This window comes from Vairimorpha necatrix, chromosome 10 (assembly GCF_036630325.1).
Source record: "Vairimorpha necatrix chromosome 10, complete sequence".
In the NCBI taxonomy this organism is placed as follows: domain Eukaryota; kingdom Fungi; phylum Microsporidia; family Nosematidae; genus Vairimorpha; species Vairimorpha necatrix.
Genome location: NC_088825.1, coordinates 366,000 through 393,673, shown reverse-complemented (window position 1 = coordinate 393,673; position 27,674 = coordinate 366,000). Strand labels below are relative to the sequence as shown.

Below are 27,674 nucleotides of genomic sequence, written 5' to 3'. Positions count from 1 at the left end.
GGCATTTGTGATTTTTACGATATTGATATATCTGCTTTTTCCATCTGAACAAGGTATCTTTTCTTGATTTTTCTCCCATATATATTCATTTATAAAGAGTAATGATTCCCAAATATATTCGTTGTTTATGTTTTTTTATTAATATATTCTTCTGCTGCCAAAAGTAGACAAATTTTTTTTAGATAATAATGTGAAAGTTGGTACCGTAACAATATATGGGATAATTTGTTTATAATTTTGTTTTTAACATCTTCTTCATTGTTTGATCTAGATATTTTTTCCCCTCATGTGTAATCAAATTCATCTATCTCCACATTGTACATATGCTTTATAATAAAATTAAATATTAATTTTAATGCGGATCTTTCTTTGTTCATTATTTTAATTATGAGAAATTCAACTTGTTGTAATATTTAGTAATCTATAAAAAAATTCAACACATTTATTATCTTCTGTATGTGTGACATATCCTAGGCGGAGATATGTCTCGATGAGGTTAAAGGCATTTTCATAAGTAAAGCTTTTATTATTTTTAGCGTTTGTATTCACCTTCTTGCTCACCATGCCCTTGTGGGCTTTTTCGAAATTTATACTTTTACGTGTTTGTTTGTTTGTAAACAAACAAACAACAAGAAGTTTTAGAAAGACCATTCTTGGAAGAAATAATATTAATCATTACATGGATATGGATTATTTGTTAACAATAGTAAGAAAATAATGTAATGAGCTATGTTAATTTGATAAGGTCATCACAATTTACTATATAATTAATCTTTTTCATTATTTTCTTAATTTCATTAAAATAATTTTTGGGTATAATTTTTTTTTCACCATCATACTTGTTTGATTCATTTTCTAGATATACTTGATTTTTTGTATATCCATGAAAAAAGCTTATAGAATCTGATTGTACATCTAATCCAAATTTTCTAGGCATTATCTTTTCGATTTTGTTTGGTGTAATTTCTAGATATCCAATTTCGAACCTTGCCTCAATATGATATAAATCATTGACGTTGTATATTTTAAATAATTTCTTTAGTATTTTTGCATCGTGATGACACATATTCCCTGAATTTATCTTAACCATAGTATTAAGTTCTTTAATGTCAAGTTCGTTTATATCGAATTCAAACAAATAATACATATTTTTAATCACAATGCATAATCTGAGATAGTAACATTGTCGTTCTCGTTTCTGCGGTAACTTATCGTGGGTTCTTGTTCACGCAACTTATATCCGTTTTTTAAATTGAATTTTTCTATTTCCTATAGAATATTGTGTAAAAACAACCCCAAACGCAAATATTTTCATAATAAATTTCGGTTCCTTTCTTTTTATTTCTTCTTTCGTCATTATTTATTTAACTTTTTTATAATTTTTTTTACAATTCTGTTACTTTGATTATATTTATATTGTCTATATAATAATACGATAGAGTCAATGTTCAAGGTCGATGTAATCTTCTTTATGAATTGTTCTATTTTTTCAATAATATTATAAGTGGATTTGTTAGCATAATCAATAATTCTACACCCAAATTCATTAGAAATAGTTTCATTCAAAATATTATTTACAAGCAAACAACATACGGTCTTATTATATTCCTTACAAGTGATTTTTATGTGGGAGTATTTCTTATTTAGGTTAAAAACTGTATACTTCCTATTCTCAATTTGCTTTGAAAAAATTTCCTTTATTTTGTTTTAAATATTTGTATTTGATTTTACAAACCAAATTACAACAAACAATTTGATGTTATTCATTGGGGGAAAAATAAAATTAGTATTTATCTTGTTTTTAAAATTCTAAAAAAATTCTAATTTAAAAGAAATCGTAGAATTAACTGAAAACAAATTATCGAAGTTTTGAACTTAACATTTCAATAATCTCATTTGGGTTGTACAAATCTTAATGGCTGGCAATGATTTTTCTATTTTTTTTGCAGAAATTTTTAAAAGAACATTATAGAAAGTAACTCGGCCAAAGTGCACTGTGATGTACATTACAACATCACATGGACAGATGTCAAATATGTCCTCTGTCACTTATGTTTGGGGGAATGTCAACCATTTCAAGTGGCCCGTCAAGATGAGTCGCACAACAAACAAACGAAAGTTGCATGGTCGTTACTACATTCGTAAGTACGCCAATGTTTGTGTTTAGTGTTGACAAAGAATAATTAATTAAAAATAAAATATAAAAGAAAGTCTGTCTTTGAAGGTATAAATCTAAAAGCAAGAGAACAACCATCAATAAATATAATTACATTGAAAGTTATTATAAAAATAGCCACGTACCCCGGATACATGACATGCACTTAAGCCAAAAACTATTATAGACTTATAGGAAAAATTGAAAGAATTTTCAATTAATTAAGAAATCAGTTAAATAATTTTATCAAATTTTTCTTTGTACGTGTTGTACTCAAAACGGTTATATAAAGACATGGTTTTATTATTTTACTTAATTTGTAGTCCGTGTCAAATATCATTTAATAAATTTGAATATGATATTTGACAGGGGTTTCTACAGAAATACGAATAAATAATTATGTTCTTAGTCCATACGTAAAATAGATAAATAGAATATCTATTTAATTCTTATTCGAATGCAAAATTATAGCGGTTTAATTTATTCTTGTATCTTGTATCTTTAGGAGCGCCTCTGAGGCGCTCCTTAAATTCAAAATCACAGGGGTTAAAAAAATTAAAAAATTCGCGAACATGTATTGTAAACATTCTACAAAAAAATTCCAAATGCTCCTATGATTTTGAATTTAAGGAAAGCGATTTTTTGAATTTTAATTTTTTACCCCTAATGCAAGTTAGAAATCTCTACAGCATAATATTTGTTGAAGAAGAAGCAGCTATAGAGTTCTTAAAGGCTTTAAACTTCTACAGAAATACTATAAAGTGTGACTGTGGTTGTTTTATGAACCAAGTAAAATCTAAAAACTACTTGGAAGGAATCTGCTTTTATTGTACAAATGGCTGCAAAAAGCGAAAAAGTATCAAAAATGGTACTTTTCTCCAGAAGTCTCGAATGCCCACACATATACAACTTAGAATGTTGTATTGTTGGGTAATGAAAATGACTAACCCTATGGCCTCAGTAACATGCGAGGTCTCCGAGCCCATATATATTTCTTTCAAGGGGGTCATCCTTGAAAAAATAAAAAATGAAATAAATACATTTTTTGTAAAAATAGGGAGAATAGGTAAAACTATTCAGGTTGACGAAACAGCAATCTGTAGAGGTCGTATAATTACGAATCCCACTACAGAGGAAGATGATATACCTGGAACGACTTGGTTGGTTGGGGGTATAGAAAATGAAGATAGGGACTGTTTTCTAAAAATTGTTCCTAATAGGACTGCGGCTGTGATGTTAGAGCTTTTTAAGGAGTATGTTGTCGAAGGAACGATAATAAGAACTGATGGTTTTGCATCTTACCGTTCTGCTGTTCGTGACTTCGGATCTGTTCATGAAGTTGTTAATCATAGTGTTGGCTTTACTAATGAGTATGGACATCATACTAATAAAATAGAGAATCTATGGAGTCATTTAAAAACAGAATTAAGAACAAGAAGAGGAATAATGAAGGTGAATATGGAAGATTTTATATATGAATTCCAATTTAGAAGTAAATATCTAAAAGACAAAAATATAGATACTTATGCTGAAATTTTCAAAAAATACTTTTGTTAGAATAAATGGTTTTGGTTTTTTTTTAGTTTTAATTTTTTTAACCCCTGTGATTTTGAATTTAAGGAGCGCCCCTAATCGAATGCACCCCGTTGAAAATTTATACGTACCATGTAAAGCATCAAAAAAATTGCTTGAGAATCTAATGAATGCAAACAATACGGTCTGATATTACTTTCTACGTTTAGTAAATATTTGTATTTATCTCCATATACTTTGAGTTTCTACAAAAAAATTAATAAAAACTAGCGTATGCCTTCCCGTTTTATGAACGAATTAACGTATTTATATATTGCATTATTAAATTGATTCCTCTCCCCCTTTTGGTCTGGAATTAGAAATGGAAAGATGTAAATTTTTATAAAAACAAAAAATAGCATTTAAATTTACTTCAAAAAAGACCTGAATGCGATTACTTTATAAAATTTGGCTAATAGAACTATAGGTAATAATTTTTGAACAAGCAGTAGGTTGTTCCTTTTTTAGAAAAATGGAGGAAAAATGTTGAAGGAAAAACAAAAATAAAAGATCACCAAATACTTATTAATATAAAAAAAATACATTTAATTATAATTATAAACATCATATACTACGTAAACAATCTGTTTTATGTTTTCTTTACGATAATAGGAAGTATTAGTTCAATTTCTTGGCGCTACTTCATTTTCTTGCCCCCCCCCCCTAAAAAAAACATTAATAAAAAGATACGAAATCGTGTTATTTTTCAAATCTAAACATTTTTTTTTTGAGGGGGGCAAGAAAATGAAGTTAAGGTATTTTTTGTCGATTTGAGAATTTTTAAATGCCTCCTGCAGATTCCTCATTAAGGGGATAAAAAATTAAAATTTTTTAACCCCTTAATGAGGAATCTGCAGGAGGCTATTAGAGAGCTAAATATCTGCGAAGATGCGTGCTTTAGGAACAATGAAGCAGCAATTGATTTTTTTTTAGATAATGGTCTTCTAAAAAGATCGATTGCTTGCAGACATTGTTCGACATCAGAACGAACTGTTCTTATGAACATTAGTGGATGTTCCGTCTACATCGACGGTAAAGCTTATCGTTGTGTTAATAAAAAGTGTAGTTCGAAGAGCTCACTTAAAAATGGTACGATGTTTAAAGGAATAAGCGTTCCATTTCACAAAATTCTTAGAGCATTCTATTGCTGGGTATTTAATTATACTACTTACCAAGCAATAGATCTGTGCAAAATATGTGAAAATTCATATATTAAAATTAAGGATACAGTGATGGAAATCATTGCTTCTAAAAGCGATGATAGCTACCAAATTGGAGGAACTTCTGTTTGTGTACAATTTGATGAAACCGCCATATGCAACGGGTTAATTGTATCTAATCCTTCTTCAAGTTTGGATTCCATGCCTGGAATTCAATGGATTATAGGCGGCATAGTAGAAGGTAATTGTAGAGAATTTGTTCTTGAATTGCTACCTAACCGACAATCTAGTACTATAGAAGACTTTTTTAGACGCAGAGTAAAACCTGGCTCTATTATAATTACTGATGGATACCCTTCAGCCTCTAGAAATTTTGGCAGTGAACATTACATAGTAAATCATTCGCTTGGATTTATAAATGCAGAAGGAGACCACACAAATAATATAGAAAATTTGTGGTCCCATTTGAAGAATGAGTATAGATCGAGAAGTGGGCTTAAAAGGCATAGGATTAATTTATTTCTAAAAGAATTTGCTTGGAAAAAAAGAAATATCAATCATTCTAATAATGATGATCATAGATGTGCCTATATAAAAATTTTAGAACTTTGTAGGTTTGAATAAATAAAATTTTCTCTAAATAATTTTTTTTTCTAGGGGGGGGGGGGCAAGAAAATGAAGTAGCGCCAATTTCTTCTATCGTTTAGTAAAATAATTTATTTTGTTGAGAAAAAGTAAAAACATAAAGCATTTATAATATAAGAATTTTATTTATTTAGCAAACTATTTTAAAAGCGATAACCAGCATAAAATTTCATTGTCTTAGTGCTTTTATAAGAACATAAACCTTTTTAAAACGTGTAATCGTTGATTAAAAATTATATGTTGTATACTGTTACCAGAAGAAAAACTGTTATTAAAAAGGGCTTTGGAGCATTTTCACTTTATGCTCCCCTACAATTATAAATACAAATTTTTAAAAAATATCCCCTTTTTAGAAAATCAAAATGGAAAAAAAAGCAGGAGAAAAAAAAATAAAAAAGTACAGAAAAATGATCTAATTTATTTATTTATCATAATGAGGGGTCAAAATATCTAAATATATAACATCCTCCCTCCAGGCGGTTAGTCTCACTTTACTCCCACCTCTCTATACCTTTTAAATCATAATGCCTCTTCTTAATTATCCTTCGATTTTCAAGCCTAACAATTTACGAGTCACTAGGGCATACTTCCAATATCATTCCCAAATCAACAAATCTTCCTTTCATATATTTGGTCTGACCTCCTAAATTTTCTTTTTTCGCAACACGGACGATCTGATTTCTAAAAAAACTATTCTCTTTTCCTTGCAACAAATCTCTTCGCGTATGTTCCTTCAGGTCCGTTTTCAATCATTATCTTTCCCGATGTATCTCGAACAGCCTCTACCGGTGTACATTTTATGCCACTATAGTGACTTAAATTATAAATCTCTATGCTCTTCATCACTCTTTCCTCGAATGTTTTCTTTTCGATTTTGGCCATACTCTCCCTCAACGTTCCAATATCCCTCTCCACTCTTCATTGCTCATATGAGCTTCTTAACTTACTTTCCTGTACTCAATACTTAGATCTTTACATAGTTGTCTAAACCCTTCGTTAACGAACTCCTTACCGTTGTCCGTAATTATTTCTTTGGGCTTCTTCTTTAGTCAAACATTTCTTTAACAAATTCAACAATCTTCTCACCTGCCTTAGCGTCAATTATTCTGACCCAAACTCTTCTCGTAAAATAGTCGATAGCTACAACAATGTATTTTTTTTCTTCTCTATACTCAACCAAATCCAATGCTACCTTTTCTAAATATCGGCTTGTTGCTACAAAATCACATCCCCTGGCTTTCTTTCTATTATTAATCTGGCACACCTCACATTTACTAAGTTCGGCTTTATATCATTTTTCATCCCAGGCCAATAATATTTGCTTTTCATCTCATAATACACACTTATCATACTTCTATATCCTTTCAATTTATGATATTTCTCTATCAATTTGGGCCTGTCTTTTTCTTCAGGGATTTCCGTGATTTTATTATTATCAAATTTCCAATAATTCAAGCCATTCTCTACGATTACATGTTTCTACCACTTACCTTCCTGTTGCTTAATTGCACGTTCTTCCATCTGTTTCTTCTTACTATCTTCTTCTGTATATATGCGGCTCAATGAATCTGCAACAACCATTATCTCCGGTTTTCTGTATTCTATCGTAAAGTCAAATTCTTGTATCTTCTCTATCCACCTATTGATCCTATCATTATTAAAATTTGCCTTGTTCCTAATTTCACTCAAGGCTTTATGGTCTGTCTCAATCCTAAATTTTCTTCCTTTGATTTCGTATTCAAACTTTTGGATCTAGTTTGCTACGCGCCCGGAGGGAAACCTAGTTTGTTATACGCCCGGAATAAAAAATTACACATTTTTAAGAGAGAATAACTTTTCTAGCATGATAATAAAAAAGCAGCATTGTAAAAAACAGGCTTGTTTTAGAATTAATTAATTTTATTGCTTATGGCTAGTAAAGATAGAATTCTGATGAACACAGTCTGCTTAAACTCATCTCTGAACATCAGTTCAGCTAGAAGACCAGGAAGTTGTGCTTTTTGAACACCATACATTTTCTTAATCACAATCTTCATCTTATTCCAGAATGACTCTATGTTCTGGGTATGGGCTCCAGTTATCGGATCAACGAAATTTGTCTTGTGGTTTACAACCAGATGACGGAACAAGAGCTCTCTTTCGATATTCACATATGATCCCCAGCCATCAGAGTGAATGATTGTGCCAGGTCTACATATCCTAGCAATGATCGGAAGTAAAACAGCAGCTGTTCGATTGGGAACAATCTCCATATAGCACTTCGCAGGAGAGAAAGAGGTGTCTGCGATCCCCAAACCCCACACATCACTTGATGGTGCTCTACCATGATGATGTTTGATCTTGTGGACGAACTGGCTTTCGTCGATCTGGCAAACAATACCTGGACCTCCCAATCTCATAGAATCAGCCTCGAAGTATCCTTTAAGAATAGTTCTCAGCTTGTTTATATTGACCAGAGCTGTTTCTTCTAAATCCATGCTCGGAAATGATCTCTTTAATCTGTTTTCCCTTGCTCCAAAGCATAATCATAGCGTAGATCCCGGACAATGGCAATTTAAATCCCTCAAAAAATGATCCAGTTCTAATGCTCTTTATGCTTCTGTAGAGCCTGCACACTATATTATCACAAGTCCAGCATATAAGGTCCGGGCCTTTCTTTGATCTCTCAACCATGCCAGATGAACACTCAGAACAGGACATACTGGTCAAAAGAAGGTTTTGTTCTCGCAGAACAAAAATCATCTCTCTAGGTGGCATTCTACGGATTTGTACGTAACTTTCAAACTGCGACACACCCGTTCTCATAAGGGTAAATTTTTAAAAACCTAGTTTGTTATACGCCCGGATAGGGCGTATAACAAACTAGATCCAAACTTTTTAATTCCCCAGAATACTGCGAACATTTCTTTTTCTGATATCGCGTATCTACTTTCCGTTGGCGTAACTTTTTTGAGGCCCACTGTACCGGAACCCACTCATTCAATTCGTTTCTCTGCAATAACACAGCTCCCATGCCAACGTTGCTCGCATCTTTTCGCTGCAAAAATTCTTTACTATATTCAGCTATCTTTAAACTTTTCAAATTTCTTAAACATTCTTTCAAACTTTCATACTCTTTTTGCATTTCCTCCGTCCACTTGAAGTTATTCCCATTTCCCTTAAGCGCATTTGTTAAATGGTATGTCAACTTAGCGTAATCTTTAATAAAACTTTTAAACCATCCAGTTAATCCACAAAATCTTTTTAATTCTGATACATTTGCTGGTGCTGGGCATTCTAACGCTTCATTCTTTTTAATTTCGCACGCCTGAGAATCCTCTCCATTCAGTGTCACCCCTAATAGCTTTACTTCCTTTTTACAGAATTGTATCTTGCTGATATTTATTTTCATATTATTTTTCTTAAATCGTTTTAAAACTTCTTTTAGCAGCTCATCGTGCTTTCTTTTCGTTTTTGCGTGAATTACTACATCATCCATATACACCTCTACTCCTTCTCCTAACAGGTCGTCAAAAATCGTATTCATTGTTCTTTGATTTGGAGCGAGTTCTTAACCGCCATTACCATACTATTCCACTCATAAACTCTCCCATTGAATTAAAAAGCTGTTTTATGCTTATCCTCTTCGCAAATCTCAATGTGGTAAAAACTGTCTTCAATATCCATCACAGTAAAAAAACCTTGATCCCTGCGTTCCCCGCGTTACATCTCTAATTCGTGCCAATTCATACGGATCCTTATCAACTATATCATTTAAAGCCATTAAGCTACTTACCAGTCTTATCTTTCCATTTGGCTTCATAAGCGCCCTTACTGGATTCCGCCATTCCGACACTGATCTTCTAATTAATTTCCTTTTTTTAAACTCTTAATATGTTCTACTATATCCGCAATAAGCGCTTGTTCAACCATGTGTCCTTTCTTCTTTACGACCTTTCATTCTTCGGTTTTAATTCGGCATTTTCCAAATTACAATATTTAATTTCCTCCTCTTCGTCCGAAAATACCTCATGATACTTCCGTCTCAATCCATCTAATTCCATATATTCAACTCTCTCATCTATAATTTCCCTGCTTCTCTTCTCTTCTCTTCTCTTCCTGCTCTTTTTTACCCTTCTTATAATTATCTTCACTTAAGCATTCTTCATGATCTATCGCTGACCTTTTAAAAACTATATACTTGGAATCACTTTTATTAAGCCTATTATATTGGCAATTTCTACTAATATGTCCTGTTCGGCCACACTCATAACATCTAAAAAGCTTTCTCTTGAATCCAGTTCTTTCTGCACTTTCCGCTTCCATAGCTTTCTTAACTGTTTCCGTAATCATCAATGTCATGTTCCTTAACTCTTCTTCTCTTCCAACTTCCATTTTCTTCTTTTCTTTTCTTCAATCAACTTTTTTCTTATTTCTTCGACTCCTCCTTCAATCGGAACATTCAAAACAATAAAATTTTTCAAATCTTCACTTCCTATTCTGTAGACTTCTCTCTTCCACAATCCTTCCCCCATTTCCTCTAATCTTAATCATACATTATCCTCTTAAACTCACTATGATTTCTGAACTATTTTCCACAGTCAACTCTTGTCAACTCATCATAAGATGGGCCCCCATGTATTTATTTATCATAAATGAGGGGTCAAAATATCTAAATACTAACATCTAATATACAAAAATAAATATATAAATCATGTCAATTTTATTATACAAATATTAATTTACTCTATATGTCATCATACGGTCCAATTTTTTTAGTTATATTTTAATTATTATAAATAATAATAAGTAATAAACCATACAATAAATTCATTTATACGAACTTTTTACAACGATATATAAATTATAATGACGATGTAGTTTTCTTTGTAGCAATTTTTAAAAATTTAATTACAGTACCCCACTTTTATGCTTACTAACGAAGAAATAAATAAAACATACGAAGAAATTATTTATGATATTCTAAAAGTAAACTATTACAAATGCGTGAAAGAAGTTAGGAAGAGACAGCAAAGGAGATACAATGTCAGATGCATAGGGAAGAAATGCAAAAAAGAGAGGAGTCTTTTTGCAAATACAATATTTGCGCAAACTCACTTAGACCATATACTTATGTATAAGGTCCTGAACCTCTGGCTTACAAAGATTTCGCCTCTACATATTGCCAGGTTGTTATCTATTCGCCCCTGTGTTGTAACGAGATGCCTTAAACAGCTTTTATTGGATAAGGCTTACCATAAATACATGAAAATGCAAGAGAAACATTGGGCGGCAAGGAGACAATAGTCGAAGTGGAAGAAAGCAAATTTAGAAAACGTAAATACCACGTTGGACATAAAGTAGAGGGAGTATGAGTATTTAGGATGGTTGAACGGACAGTAGAAAGAAAAATAATATTAATTCCTGTCCCCAATAGAACTAAAAACACACTATTAAACCTCATTTACACATATATTGATAAACAATCTACAGTTTATTCAGATATGTGGAAAGGATATGCAAAAATGAGTCAAATGGTAGCTAACCATAATACAGTTAACCACAGTAAATGGTTTAAGGATCCTGTTACTGGTGTGCATACTAACACTATAGAAGGGAATCGGAGTGCTGTTAAATTCCAAACTCCGATTAGATGTAGAACAAGAAGATTAATTTACCCATATTTATTATTATTTATTTTACTTAGAAATTCAAAAGACAATTATTTCGATGTTTGGCTAAAGTAAGCATTAGCTACAAAAAATCGATATAGGGGGTTTTTTGCCTCTTTTTTAAAAATGTAGGAAAGAAAATGATGAGGAAGGAACAAAAATAAAAACTAGAATAAATATTTTATAAAGCTTCAAACACTGGAGTTATGGAGTTTCTTTGGATCATATATCTAAATAAATAAAGTTTGGCGCTATTCGATTATTTGTTTCTATTTGGTATAGAATGTTTTGAAGATCTTCAATTACCTTCTATGGTATTGGTATGTACTCCTGTATTCATCTCTAAAATGTAGTGTATGATTAACCATATGATGTCGTTTAAATATTGTATTTAAAGAATGATACGCTCTCCAAATATCGCTATATATAATACTGCGGCTAAAATCAGCATCTGTGTGAAAAAACTGGGGGGTCAAAATTTTTAAAAAATTGCCCCTTTTTTAAAAAAACGAAGGGAATGATGAGCAATGAGGAAATTGAAGATTTTTATATATCTTTAACAAATAAGAAATACAATCAGAAATGTATTAAATGTGGTTGGGATACAGCTATTGTATCAAATGAAACTGCTTACTTGAGAGTAAGTCTTCAAATAAAAAACATAGATTTTAAATTTGGAAAAATTCTTTTTTTGAAAACACAAGACTAGAACATTTACTGATGTTGCAAATAGTAAATTTGTGGATATTAGAATTAAAGTAATTCTTATATCAAAGATTTTGGGATGTAATGTACAAAATGTAAGTTACACCCTAGATAAATTATATAAATTAAAAATTTATGATAAGTATTTGAACAAGCTGAAGCAGATAGGTGGACAAGATATCATTGTAGAAATAGATGAAAGTAAAATTGGCAAAAATAAGCATCATAGGGGAAGATTAGTTAAGGGGGTTTGGGATGGTGGAACGAACCGAAGCAAAGAAGACTGTATTCGTAATTATAAAGAAAAGAGACTGGGATACATTATTTCCAATCATGTTTAAGCATGTAAATTTTGAATCCGGCATTCAGTCGGATATGTGGAGGGCGTATGCAACGTTAAAAAATCATTATGCGGACCATAGGACTGTGAATCACAGTCAAACTTTTAGAGACAGGGAGACAGGTGTGCATACAAACACCATAGAAGGATATTGGGGGTCTTTAAAAGCCTCTATATCTAATAGGTGTAGGAGTTATGAACTTGCTGAAATATATTTAGTTCTATATATGATTAAAAGAAATGAGAGCGAAGACATCTTCAAAGCATTATTAAAATTATGTTTTTGATATTGTTACCGGCGAAGGAGCTGGTTGTGGGAGAAGACTTGCTTTTAGAAGTAACTTGTTTATTTGGCATTGGTATTTAAGAGGTCTTCCTTAAATACTTTTGTTTGTTTGTTTGGGTACATAACAACCGATGACAGTAAACAAACAAACAATAATGTTAGGGAAGGCACTTCAGCCTTATAATAAGCGGATCTGACATATCCGGTAACAGATATATTTTATTTATTTTATAGTTAATTTTCATGCATTTTTATATCTTAATTATATTTTGTTTTTTTTTTCTGAAGTTTTCTCTTCTCTTCGTTTTTTAAAAAAAGGGGCAATTTTTTAAAAATTTTGACCCCCCAGTTTTTTTACACAGATGCTGATATTAGCCATACTGCTTCTACTTACATATTTTAAAAGAAGTTCAGTAAGTGTTCTTTTGTTTCTTTTCTTAATATATACTACTATGATTCTACGTTGGATGGTACGTTCCGCCATTCCAAAACACCAAAATCCTTTTACTAACTTCCCCCATTGTTTATTTCTTCCCAATCTTAGTCTCATCAATTTCCACTAAAGTATTATCGCCTCCAATAGTCCCCATACTAGATAAATGCTTATCATAAAGACTCATGTCTTTTAACTTTTTTAGCACGGAAGATATAGAAGGTTTAGTACAACCTAAAATTGAGAAACGGACTTACGTGAATAACCTAGAATCCATAAATTTAGTATTTGTAATATTTTAATGTGATTTAGCCTAGAATCCTGAAAGAAAGTTCCATTTCAAATTGAAATTATGTTTTAACATGAGCTCTGTGGACACCTTATGAGACTTCTTTGCTTCTTTTTTTGATTACAGAAACTACATTTTTTTATTGTGTTTCTTAATTATTAGATCATTATATATGATCTTCAATTCTTCTCTTGTCCGAATTCTTTCCTCTATTTTTTTAAAAAAGGGGTAAAAAACAAAAAACCCTGTATCGATTTTTTGTAGCTAATGCTTACTTTAGCCCGATGTTTTAATAAATTTATTATTTTAAGTATTTTTTCCTTTTTTTCCATTTTGATTTTCTAAAAAGGGGATATTTTTTAAATTTTTTTTTATATATGTAGGGGGGCATAAAGTGAAAATTGGCTAAGAAATTAAAAATGGAAATTATAAGCAAAACTCCTTCGGATATAGAAACGATAGGGGAGAAAAATACAAGGTACAAGTCGATGAAACTGCCATATTCAATGGCTTAGTTATTGATATTCCGCCATCTTAACACGACGATACTCCTATATACAATGGATACTTTGAATAGTTGTAAAAGATGATGGAACGAATTTTTTTGTAACATTAATTCCCAATAGAAAGCATTAAACTTTGTTAGAAGAATTTAAAATACATTTGCTCCTGGAACAATTATAATCACTGATGGATATCCATCGTACCCCAAAGCTGTGACTTAATTTTGAATCTGAGCATGGGATTGTAAATTATGGCAAAGGCCTTTTAAACGGCGATGGTGGACATACAAGTCAGATTGAAAATTTATGGTCACACCTAAAACACGACTATAGAAAACGAAGTGGATTAAACGGCGCTACTTCATTTTCTTGCTCCCTAGAAAAAAAATTATTTAGAAGAAATTTTATTTATTCCAACCTACAAAGTTCTAAAATTTTATATAAGCACGCCTATGATCATCATTATTAGAATGATTTATAATCTTTTTTTTCCAAGCGAATTCTTTTAGAAATAAATTAATTTTATGCCTTTTAAGCCCACTCCTCGATCTATATTCATTCTTCAAATAGAACCACAAATTTTCTATATTATTTGTGTGGTTTCCTTTGCATTTATAAATCCAAGCGAATGATTTACTATGTAATGTTCACTCCCAAAATTTCTAGAGGCTGATGGGTATGAAGGGTATCCATCAGTAATTATAATAGAGCCACGTTTTACTCTGCGTCTAAAAAACTCTTCAATAGTACCAGGCTGTCGATTCGGTAGCCATTCAAGAACAAATTATCTACAATTACCTTCTGATGCTGCCTATAATCCAGTGAATTCCAGGCATGGAATCCAAAGTTGAAGAAGGATTAGATACAATTAACCCGTTGCATGTGGCGGTTTCATCAAATTGTACACGAACAGAATTTCCCAATTTGGTAGCTATCATCGCTTTTAGAAGCAATGATTTCCATCACTGTATCCTTGATTTTAATATATGAATTTTCACATATTTTGCAAAGATCTATTGCTTGATAAATAGTATAATTAAATACCCAGCAATAGAATTCTCTAAGGATTTTGTGAAATGAGACGCTTATTCCTTTAAACATCGTACCATTTTTAAGTGTGATCTTCGAACTACACTTTTTATTAACACAACGATAAGCTTTACCGTCAATGTAGCCGGAACATCCACCTATGGGCGCAACGGTCTTGCCCGGACTTTTTTCTCTCTACGGGTCCCCCCTTAGAGAGAAACGAAAAAAAAAAAAATAATAAAAAAGCATTTTATTCTAAGAATATTTTGATAATTTCTATAAAGAATTCTCTTGAACTTTTGATGTTTTTATAAATGGCACACCTTCTTTTCCATTTAAATTCTTCCAAAAAATCTGGTATCGCACTTTCTTTAATCACTTTTCTAGCTATTATTTCACATTTAAGGTGTGACCAGACTCCCTCTATTAAGTTTGTGGTTTCACCTGCTTCGTTTTTAAAGCCTTCATCATGAATTACAACGCGATGATCACCGTTGATAGATTCTACTGCTGCGGGATAAGATTTATGCCCATCAGTTTTGCATATCGTGTCGTTTTTTATGTATTTTTAAAAAAGCCGAGTCATCGTCTGTAGAGTCCGGTTAGGTACTATTTCGATTCTCAGTTCTAACGTTCGCTCGTCTATAGTCCCAACCAACCACGTACAATTTTTGACTGTGTCATATCTTTCCGATGTATATTTGACAAATTTTTCCTTTACTATAACTGTTTCTTCTTTCTGTGTCATTTCTTCAACCCCTTCTATTTTTTTGGTGTTTGAAATTTTCCTTTTTCAGTGCTTCGTATATTTTTTTTTTAGCCCTGAAGACACTGGAAGCAGACACGAGGGAATTTTTGTTTAAGTTAAGTATGGACTGTTTTTCAATGAACGAATACAGAATATACAAATAATTATGTGTAGGTATTCGGGGATTAGAAAAGACAGTTTTATCAAAAACTCCGATTGATGTTCCACACCCCGTCTTTCCCCTACACTTAAACCGGCAGCAGTCTATGTACGAATCATCCGGTGTTAAAGCCATTGTCCAGAACAATTCGTACATTCTATTGTTGTTTTTAGTAGATTTTCATCCACTAGCCAACTTATTGTCTCATGTGGGTCTTGGAAGATTTTTGACCTACTGTCAAGCGGCTCCAGACAAACCATTAGGGTAAAATATTTTTGAAAAAATCATCCAAAAAACAAAAATGTTTATAACTCAAGAAATGTTAATCCGAATGAAATTTAAACAAATCTGTAAAATTTCGACTCTTGGGGATATGGTTCGTAAAAAACATTTCCCCACTTTACGGTCTGTGCCCGGATTCAGTACGTAAAATATTATGGAAAGTCCGGGCACAGACCGTTGCGCCCACCTATGTTCATAAGAACAGTTAGTTCTGATATCGAACAATGTCTGCAAGCAATCGATCCTTTTAGAAGACCAATATCTAAAAAAATCAATTGCTGCTTCATTGTTCCTAAAGCACGCATCTTCGCAGATATTTAGCTCCCGAATAGCTTCCTTCAGATACCTCATTAAGGGGTTAAAAAATTAATTTTTTTTAACCCCTTAATGAGGAATCTGCGTGAGGCAATTAAAAATTCTCAAATCGACAAAAAATACCTTAACTTCATTTTCTTGCCCCCCCCCTTTAGAAAAAAAATGTTTAGATTTGAAAACTAACACGATTTTGTATCTTTTTATTGATGTTTTTTTTGGGGGGGGGGAAGAAAATAAAGGGATCAAGTCCATTATATGCCCAGGATTAGAAATTTTGGGCATATAATGGACTTAACTCAAAACTCTGGTCATATAATGGACTTAAGTTTTTTATCAATTTTTTGAATTTTCAAAAGCAAGTTGCTAATACTTTAATGAGTTGAAGAGAACTTTCTGACTTCGAAAACTAATATGATATTCTAACAAATGAGTGTAGAGAAGCACATGCAAGACCTTAGGGGGGAAATGCTTCTCAATGAAATGTCTTGTTGCGGTTGTGGATTGAAAATGGTTGAAAGACCAAAAGAAATTGTAGATGGTCGCTGTTGGATATGCAAAAATAAGCTGTTTCCGAAGTATAGCATCACTTTAAGCATTAGACATGGTTCCTTTTTTAAGGATTTTAGAATGCCTATAATCGATGTTTTTACTGTCGTTTATTTTTGATGAGCAGACAAACAGTTTATGGATATAGCTAATGACTTTTGCATTCAAAAAATATTGATCAAAAAGATATTTTGAAAATTAAGAACTCTTGTGGGCAAATATTTTGTTGAGAACCATATTAGACTAGGTGGTCCAGGCAAAATATGCCAAATTGAAGAAAGCCTGTTTGTACACAAAACAAAATATAATCGCGGTAGGTGGCTAAGTGGGCAGGTATGGGTATTCGGAATCGTTGATACAAGCATCAGCCCTGCAAGATTCAGTTAAAAAAGTTTTTCATATTGAACAAGAAATACTTTATATCCAATAATCACCGATGTATGCATGCCCGGCACAACTATTTATTCCGACAGCTGGGCTGCTTATGCTGAAATTCAAAATATACTTGGGTTTAATCATGAGATGGTCAACCATAAATTTTATTTTGTGCATCCTAAGACTGGAGTTAACACACAGACAGTCGAGTCATTATGGAACAGAATAAAAGGAAAAATTAAGGCAATGTGTGGGATAAAGAAAAGCCAATTACCGGGATTTTTGGAAGAGGTCATGTTTAAGAATGAGTTCGTAGAAAGTTTGTTGGCAGCAAAACATGATTAAAATTATTCATTATATTTTTCGTTTTGGATATTTGTCTTTAAAATTATCGATTTATAAAGATTTGGGCATATAATGGACTTAACTACAAACTCTGGCACATAATGGACTTAAGTTTTTTCTGGGCATATAATGGACTTGATCCAAATAAAGTAGCGCCGATTATACCATGGCCGCATTGCTAAAATTTTAAAAGCATTTTCTTGGCGTAAAAGATATTTCCAATGTAAAAAAATACTTCATTCCTCGGGTCTTTGCTTTACTTTTACAACAATGCGTGGTTATTTAATAAATGTGGCGCGCAAGCATTGACTTCGTATGCAAGCGTTAATCCCCTGGATTTCCCACCCATGCATGCATTGAATCCAGAGTTTTTCTTAAGAAAGCCCCGTCTAAATTGATTCATAAGTAGATGAATAAATGCTCTAAATGGATTCAAACAGACGCCCCATAATACGCAGGAAACTCTTAAGCATGCCACTAGACTATTGCATAATAATAAAGCATTAAAAATTTCTAATTTAAAAAACATTTGCATTGTTCAATTTAAAAAATGAAAATTGTTTATATATCCCTCGAAAAATGATTCTCTTCCTAAAAAAGCTGTTGATTGTGATAATATAACATTACTTTTTCAAGCATTATTCATGAAGTGTTTTAGAAAAGCAACAAAAAACGGTTCAAACAAAAGCTTTCATTACCTCTTACAGGTATGACAATTATTTTTGGGTGAGCCAATGGAAACCATCATAAGGTTTTCCATTATTAACAGCTTGAAGCCACAGAAGTTGAGTGTAGAGCTTTCCACCAGCTTCAATACAGGGGCATAACAGATTTGAAGCATCATGCAATAAGGTCTTATTAAAATCCCAAGGGATATTATTAGAAAAGTCGTCTCCGAATGCATCGTATGTGGACAATCGCAACCGTTAAAAAATAAAGAACGGCAAGTCCATATTGCGGGCTCTAAACCAATGGAACAATTTATGATCGATATGACACGCTATAAAAGGTTTATCGATGGGCATTGTTGGATTTTAACAAAAATTGATGTGTATTCTAAGTTTGTCTGGGCCTTTCCATTAAAGAGTAAAACAGGAGAAGAAGTTACTGAAAACCTAAAATTTTTATTTTACAATATGACGGGTCATCCCAAAATTCCTAAAATTGATAATGGGAAGGAATTCTGCAATTTCTATATAAATGAACCTTGTTTGGACTTTTTTATTGTTCAAAAACATAGTAGGCCTGTCACCCACAATCAAACGGGCAAATAGAAAGATTTAACCAAACCTTAACTCGCACTATTCAATAACATGTTTTTGAAGAATTTTTGCTTGCGTCTGGGAATTCTAGAACCGAAGATCAAAAGATATGGCTTAAGCTCTTAATAAAGTCAAATTCGCCTATAATTTAGATAAACATAGTGCGACAAATCAGGTTACATTTAACCTGCTTTTAAAAAAACCAGGATTTAATTCTGTTTTAAGCCGGATGGTTACGAGCCTTTTGATGATAGTATGAAAAAAGTTGAATTGATGATTGATGCAGAAAATAAAAATGAAGTTGAGATTGGTGTTCTCGAAGAAAAAAACAGAGGCTGATTCAGTTGATCCAATTTACCTTGCAAGAATGAATCGTCATTCATTAATCCATATCTCAAAATATATTTTTGAAATTAAGAACAAGGTAATTGCAGCTAGAGACTTCGATAATAATATAAAAACTAAAATTTCTTCTTTTTCCCAAGGAACTTACGCTACAGAAATTCTATTAAACAACAGTGTGAAATGTGAAACTGAAGAAGGTACACAAAATTTCTCTATGTCTAGGCTTAAAAACAATTTATGTTAAACAATCGATTTTAAAATTTATTTGTTTTCTTTTTATTTCTTATTTTTTTACTTTCTGTTGGGAGGGGTCAACGCTCGCGCACCATAGTAAATATTCCTTAAAATTTATATTTCATTTTGAGGAGGTTAGCGATTTACCTAGTGGCGCCAACTCTCTTACTCTTATAAGCGTCCCTGCTTTATTTTTAAGTGCTTTTTACCCCGTTTTCTTTGTTCTAACAATAGAGATCTTTTCTTTAAATTTTGCACAATAGAACTCTAGTACTTTGTTCTAACCTTCATTAGCATCTGATTCCGTCTACTTAAAATGGCTTGGAAAGACTTCCTCTGCCAATCATATTTGGTGCTTTTAACTTTCATAAATACTGCCTTTAGAGAATCTAACTTGTTAGACTTTTTATGTCCTTTTGACTCTGTACTAATTGAAATAATGTGTTTTTTGGTTGGCCGATGCTGCAGGTGTTGTTTTAGCTATTTTTAATTCAGCTCCTTAATCTTCATTTTTACCCTTTATAAAGAACACAACAAAAAGTTACTTTTAAATAAAGAATTATGGCAGGCAAGATGTTGTTCTTTGTTTTACATTCCCTTCTCATAAAACTATACACTGCTTTTTAAAAAAATGACACAAGAACAACACCATTTAGTAAGATTAATAATCCCAGTCTCTGTCATATAATCTTTACCCAGAGCAAGACTAGAAAACAAAGGATGTCTAAATTATCAAAAAATTCTTTTGTCGTTTTGAAGTTTTTTTTTAAAAAAAAAAAATTAAAATAATTTTGGCTTTTTCTGTTTTACAACTTCAAAAATGGGACCGTAAAACAGAGAAGCGCCGATTTCTAATATATACGCTTTATTTTTTTAGTGCATAAAATTATATGACATTCATGATATATGAGTTGTAAGGCCGAGATAAATCTTTTCTGTCACTTGTGATATTTTTTACCACATTAAGAAATTTCCCCTCCAAATGAATTTTCTAGATATTTTTTCTAATAATATTTTCTTTTTTTTTACCCCCACTATGATGTCGAGAAGAGCAGAGGAGTACAACAAACGAAGAACAAGTCGCTGTATCCCCAGCGAGGAAACAATGCCCATGGAGGCTACTACAATAAATCTAATTTACTTAAATACAGTCCTCTGGCACCCAGGTAAACATTGTAGAATGCTATCCGAGAAACAACCAACTCTTGGGTAAAACCGCATCACTATTGAGTTCTTCCATGTATCTCACCAAACCCTTTAATCTTTGTCTTTGTTCTTTATTTAGTGGTTTTACTTCTCAAATTACGCCATCATACCTGGCAAAAATCTCATGTTTCGACAAGATTCTCCCCTGTTTATAAGTAACATTTTTAACTAACCACTTTTTAAAATAATCTTCTACATTTATTAGGTTTTCTACAGCCTGTATGCATAAGATTGGAGGTTCAATTTTCATTTCTTTAATCTCATGATATCGCTCTATTATTAACTTCAAAAGTGATTCTCGTAATAGAAGATTTTTATTAACATCGCCAGATAAACTCCTGTCTATTTTTTTTCATTTCTATTTTCCGGATCTTCCACAAACTTGGTTTTTAAAGGAATTATCCGAATTCTCCTCCACAAGGCCTGATCTACAGAAGAAAAAGATGGTAGTTCATTCATCGCAATGACAAACTTCGTTGTAAGTTTAAAATTAGCGATGTCATTACTAAATAAATTTCTGGCAGAAACTTCATCTGCTCCACACAATTTCTTAATAAATTCTGATTTCAACTTACCGGCCTGTGGCTCAGATAAAAACGCCACTTTCTTCGTTTTCAGGCCTTTTAACAATGGGTTTGCAATACTCGAATTATTACTCTCCATTGAGAAGAAAGCCGAAGGTAAAGCCTGTCCGAAGTCTCCAAATATAGCAGATAATAAATGTATTAAAAGGGATTTCCCATTAGACCCACAGCCTCTGAAAAACATCAAAGTATCGTTTGGTATCCGGCTTTCAACCAAGAACCAAACTCATACAAGGCATAATCCAAAACTCCCTATCAGTAAAGATACTCCTAAGAAATCTTAACGCAATATTAACATCTGAATTTATATTATGGTCCATTGGAAACTTTTTGGTAAAGTAATCATCTGGACTATAATCTCTCAGTTCCTTAGTATCTAATGAATATACTTTAGTTTTGAATGGAATCAAACTAAAATCTGCATCTAACTTATCTCCAAATGTATAATCCCTCAGAATACCTCCAGATGCACAAACTATCTGGGAAATATTAGTACTTGATTCCATTTCCTTTATAAACCTAATACCCGACCTAACTAATACAGGTTCTAAGTTTTTTCACTTTCTAACCAAATAGAGAAAGGATTAAAGAAATCTGATATTGAGATTAAAATTTCTTCTCTCAGAGTCCTTTCATTAGTTGGGACCCACAAATCATTTTCCCTCCTATATAAAACAAGATTATAGTATTTAAATTCTCTAGACAAATTTGTTCTTAAAAACAAATTAACTATATTTCTAGATATCGGCATATTAATTATTGATTTGAAAATATCAAAATCCTCAGCACTGTATAAATTTTTTTGAGACTCTAACTCGACTACGGATTTTAAAGCTATCATATTCTTTGTTTCAGTATTAATTACCAATCCTGTATTCTCACACTCAACTATGTTTTTTTGTTTTTTTAAAGCACAATCTCCTATGTAATTATTTTGTATCGGAAAGACACAGTTATTAAAAATTACAAACAAATTGTTGAGAAGCAAATTCCTCAACAATTACTTTTTTATTATCTTTTTCCGAAAGCAAAAAAAAATTCCAACCTTTTAAATAATGCTCAATATCGGCCTCAGATTCAAATCTGTCTTTATATTTATTAATTAAGAATTGACTCGCACGTGTTTGTAAAGTATCATCTTCGTTAAAACCTCCAAAATGTGCTCCTTTATCTAAGTTCTTCTTGGACCAGCCATTCACTTGTTTTAAGTATAGTCCCCCCATCTCCAAAAATGAAATTCCTTATTACAATAGGAATGACGTCAATTTTAATGTTTATTACACCCTTACACTCTTCATCATAACAACCTAAAGATATTCGACTGTCTGTTATAGTTATAACACACCTGTTTCTTTTGTGTGGAACCTTTTTTGTTGGACAATCACCAACATAATTAATAATATATCCATAATCATTTAAAATAGGTTGCTCCATAACCGAAAACGACAACCCCTCTGATTTTAAAATGCTTTTACATATTGTCAAAATTATCTCTTTTTTAGTCTCATTCCCGGTGTATTTATTTTTTTTTATTTCACATGGCAACATGTTATCAATGGGCCTAAGTGTAAGAGCCGTTCTCAACTTTTGTTCATCTGTTTATATTATAAAAATTTTTACTTTTATGCGCGATTAAGTGATTAACATCATGATCCTTTAACTTTGTATCATCTGGCAATTTATAATCAATCCTTAGCTGTCTGTTCTTATTTATTTTGTCATGTTTACGTGATAAAATCGTTCTGTATTTTCCATTCTTTTATAAATATTAGGGTTTAGACATTTAAATACCGGCATCGAAAAATTATGTATTACAAAAAATTTCAATTTTTTTTATTGCGAAAGAATTTTTATGATTATCTTTAAACAATCTACAAACTAGATGATCTAAATATTTTAATTTATCTTTATTCTCAAAGCTATGAAATGTAGACAGAAACAGGTTAAGTTGCGATGTTACCCCCCCCCCCCATCCCTAAAAGGGGGGAAAATAAAAAAAAGACAAAACTAAAATTTATTCAATTAATTCAAAATCAAATTCAGGCGCTAAATCGTAATTTAAAAAAACATATATTTGTAACTTCAAAAAGCTTAACATTTTTTCATAGTGTTCCTCTATATATATACTTAAAACGAGCTATATAAAGTTTTCGAAGTAGATATATTAAAGAACCATGGCAAGATCCTTCTTTGAGTAATTCCCTTTTAATTACAGACCACATTCCCGTACTTGTTTGGGCGTGGGCGCCTGTTGTTGGATTTATAAAATTTTGGCTATGATTTATAGTTAAATGTAAATAGTTATAATCCGGACATAGTTCCGGAAACTCTTCATAACCCCGCTAGCAATCAGTAATAATTGTAGATCCGGGTGCTAATTTTCGTTTTATTCAATCGACAAGAATTGTTCTTGATCGATTTTCAACAATTTCGAAAAAAAGAATTGCTGTCTCCTCTTACAACTCCACCAACAGCCCAAACTTGGTATTGAAGAATTCTACCGTTATGGTTTTTACTTTTAACAAGCAATGTCTCGTCTATTTCAACTACGCAATTCAAACCTCCTATGGTTTTGTTTTTTATGTAGTTGAAATAGGATAAGAATACAGCGTTATTAAAACGCGTAAACCAGCGAGATACGGTACTACTATCTATATCCAATTCGATAGTAGCCGAAACATTGCTTACGCCTTTAACCCATTTACACAGTAAAATTAAAAGAACTACGATATCTAATCTAGAACTTTTAAAAATGCTTTGTTTGTAATGATACCTTTGTTTGAGCATTTTCTCTATTTAGTCGTAAGTAACAACGATATATGTCCAAAATTGTTTTTAATTTTGGTCATGGGTTTCATGCACTTATTGCACATCGGTACCTTTAATATATTTTTTTCAAGAAGGAATGTCACAGTTAGTTGGCGGAACCAGTTAGTAGAGGGAACCCTAAAAAAATTTAAAAAAAAGATCCCGTGGGAATCGAACTTGGGACTTCTCGAAGGAATACAATCACAATGAACGACTTTTTTGCAACGGTTCAAAATTTGATCTAATTATATTATGGGGTATATTTCGAGTAATTTTATATAAATTTAAAGGGAAAGGAAATAAAAAAATAAAATAAACAACTTTTCTAAAAAAATTTTTTCGTTATCAAGCAATCTTAGATCTCTAGTGTAAATTTCTTCTATAATAACCAATAAATTAGCTTCTTTAGATAATTTTACTTTATTAAATTGAAGTATATTCATTACAATATATACATCGAAATCCAAATGTTCGTATAGAGGAAGCCTTCTAGTACTTTGATTATTGTCTAAATATGTCTTATAAGAACCCTATCTCCCAATTTATATTCATAGAAGTCATTTCTCCACATACTTCTTTCAATCATTCTATAAGCAGCATTTTGAGTATTAAACTGTGCAGATTTGTGGTAAATTTTATTTAAAAAAAGATTTTCATTGTTTAAAGCATATATTTCTTCGTAATAGACGACGTTATTTTCGTCAAAAACAAATTCTTCTTCCTCATTTTCAACTTTGTTATTATTTGCAACCGAATCTAGAATATCAGTAATTCTAGATTCTTGCATTATGTCTTTAATGGGCTTACCAAACATTATACTGAATATAGTTTGTTTAGTTGTTGAATGCCTTAAGTTGTTATATGCCCAGGTAACTTCTTGGCGTACTATGGTCCATTGCCTTAAGATATTCTTTGACCTCAGAGTAGATGCAATCATCCATTTTATTGTTTGATTGCATCGTTCTATCTGTCCTTGTATCCAAGGACATCTAGCTCTTCCTCTTACATGTCTTATTTCATACTTTACACATAAATTCACGATATATTGATTAACAAATTCTCTACCGTTGTAGGTATGAAGTATAAAACAAGATCCAAACGTATTGAATAGTGTTTCAAAGGCATCACGCACACTAATGCCAGTTTTGTCACGCAATGGAACCGTCCAACAGAACTTGGTAAATGAATCCACTACGTTAAGTAACCATTTATACCCATCATTGAGTTCGTGATACAATCTAAGATCAATCAAATCAGCAATATACCTTTTAGGATATTTTGAAATGATTGGTCTAATAACTGGTCTAGTTATTAGGTTTCTTCTTGCTTGACAAATATCACAACTTTTCAAAACCCTCAGTACTTCGTTTTGAGTAACGTCGTATACTTTTGATTGTAACAATGGATACAATCTGTCACGCCCAGGATGTCCATTAGAAACATGAATCAGTTTGATGAAATCCGATTTGAAACGCTGCTCATTGGCTGTAAAGAATCTCAATGATCTATATTTATCTACTTTAAACCTCACAGTTAGTTCGAAATTTCCATTGTTTTTTCTTCAAACAACATGAAACGTTCAGCTTTATCTTTGAAATTTTTACGATCAACTTTGTCCAAAAACGTTGGTGGCAGCTGACCATATAATAAAAAATTGTAAACTTCTTGTCTTTTATCATTGTTCATTTTTATTCTCATAACTCCACAAAATAAAAAATTATTTACTAAAATTGAAGGATAATTTTACTGTAATTTCTTAATAATTTTTTTTTCCTTTCTAAGTAAATTTTGTTCTTCTTCGAATAGTCCTGGGTTCGATCCACACAGAGCTCGTTTTTCAGGGTTCCCTCTACTAACTGCGACGAGAAAAATATTTAATTCCTCTTTTTTATATATTAATTTTCTAAAATTCTTGAAGTTCATTTTAGGGGTATAATTTATTCTTTTTTTATTTTTTTCCCCTTTTTTTTATTTTTTTAGAGTTGGGGTGAACATCGCAACTTAACCTGTAGACAGATAAAATTCAAAGATAAATTATAAATTTTTTTAAAAAATCTTCAACCTTTTTGATCAAATCTGTCCTGTATAAAAGGAACTGTCATGTATCCGGAATACATGGCCATTTTTGTAGTATTGTTCTAAATAATTGTTAATGTTAATAGTTTTATTATGTTTATTATGTTTGTTGATATTTATTTTTAAATTTTATAAACCCCTAATTTTGATGAAGGACAACAATAAATCTATTGACATGGTGGAGAATGGGACATCAAAGCCCATAAACATGGTTATAACAATCCGTAACCTTCTTCAAGAATGTAAGAGACTTGGAATGATGTCTTTCTTCATCAACAAGAATGACGAAGATAAAATTGAATACATCATAGGAAGAGCAGAGTACGCCATTATAGAATGGCATGAGGAGTTTCTAGAGTCGCGAAGAAAGTGCGCTCTAATGTATGAAAAATGGTTAAAGTCCGCCAAAGAAGTATTTGGTAAGAAAGAGATTTCCCTGGGTGAGATATACCGATTAAACCAGGATGAGAACGAAGGCATTGTAGCCTTTATAGAAAGGGTAAAAGAAAAGGCTTGTATCTATAAGTTGAGCGATTTAGAAATTGTAGACATCATCGCAGAAGGACTGAATGCAGGTAATAGCGATATAAAAAAATAGGAGGAAGGATCCGAAACCCCCCCCCCTCAGAGGGTGTTCACTTTATTTTTTCGAACCCCAAAATTGAAGTGCAAAAAAAGGAGGAGCAAGAAAGAGACAAAAATTTCTAACCACTTTAAATATTAAAAATATAAAATAAATATATATTTAAATACAGAATTTAATTTTAAATTGATTTATTTAATCAAAAGTGATTTACATTAATTTTTCGAACGTATTTTTTCGATTATTTCTTTTAAAAACAAATAAGTTTAACCAAGGTGTAATATGTTTTTTGGACCTATATCTAAACGGAATTCCTAATTTTACGCCTGCCCATGTACCTTCGATGTGGTTTGTGTGTACACCTGTCGTCAAGTTTACAAAACCAATGGAGTGGTTAACAGTAAAATGTCTGTATATGCCAAATTTGAAAAGGTTTACGTAGCCTTTCCAACAATCTGTATATATGATACTTCCTGCTTTAACATATTTGAGAATTACACTTTATATTGTAATTGCCTTCCTATTTTCTACTTCTACTAACACTATTTTCCTTTGTGTGGTCCTTTCAACCATCCCAAGAACCCATACTCCATCGACTTTATGTCCCCTATGATTTTTTCGCTTACCGAACTTAGATTCGTCTATTTCAACTATGATGTCTAGACCACCAATCATTTCATTGCTTTTTAGGTCTTTTGCAATGTTTTTTATTGTTCTATATACCGCCTTTTTACTTATTGATAATATTTTAATTATTGTTTTAGCGTGAGTATTGTTTATAAACAGAAATATTGCTTGGCTTATTTGTAACCAACTTAATTTTGTTCGGAAAAAAGGTTTTTATACACTAAAGGCATTTCAAACCTACATCTTTTTTTACTACATCTTATAAGATTTTGTGTTTCCTTTGTCTTTTTCATATTACCAAGACATTTTGGACAAAATCTCCCTAATATGCATGAATCAATGCATTTAAGCATGATTTCTTCTACGTCTTTATATTTTTCTTCTGGCATTTCTTAAAAGTAGGGGCAAAT

At 31.8% G+C, this 27,674-nt stretch overlaps 3 protein-coding genes across 3 annotated transcripts; 1 reads left to right on the top strand and 2 right to left on the bottom strand.

Moving 5' to 3' along the window:
* Positions 1-727: 727 nt before the first annotated feature.
* VNE69_10051 (uncharacterized protein) lies at positions 728-1,147 on the bottom strand (the record flags this gene model as incomplete). The annotated part of the gene is made up of 1 exon (XM_065474773.1): positions 728-1,147. The coding sequence occupies one exon, from the start codon at positions 1,145-1,147 to the stop codon at positions 728-730; it is 420 nt and encodes a 139-aa protein (XP_065330845.1).
* A 19,781-nt stretch (positions 1,148-20,928) lies between these two features.
* VNE69_10050 (primase) lies at positions 20,929-22,718 on the bottom strand (the record flags this gene model as incomplete). The annotated part of the gene is made up of 5 exons (XM_065474772.1): positions 20,929-21,341; positions 21,439-21,701; positions 21,740-22,088; positions 22,138-22,341; positions 22,370-22,718. The coding sequence occupies 5 exons, from the start codon at positions 22,716-22,718 to the stop codon at positions 20,929-20,931; spliced, it is 1,578 nt and encodes a 525-aa protein (XP_065330844.1).
* A 3,484-nt stretch (positions 22,719-26,202) lies between these two features.
* On the top strand, positions 26,203-26,652 carry VNE69_10049 (uncharacterized protein; the record flags this gene model as incomplete). Its single annotated transcript, XM_065474771.1, has 1 exon — positions 26,203-26,652. One exon carries the CDS (start codon positions 26,203-26,205, stop codon positions 26,650-26,652), a length of 450 nt encoding a protein of 149 aa, XP_065330843.1.
* Positions 26,653-27,674: the final 1,022 nt, after the last annotated feature.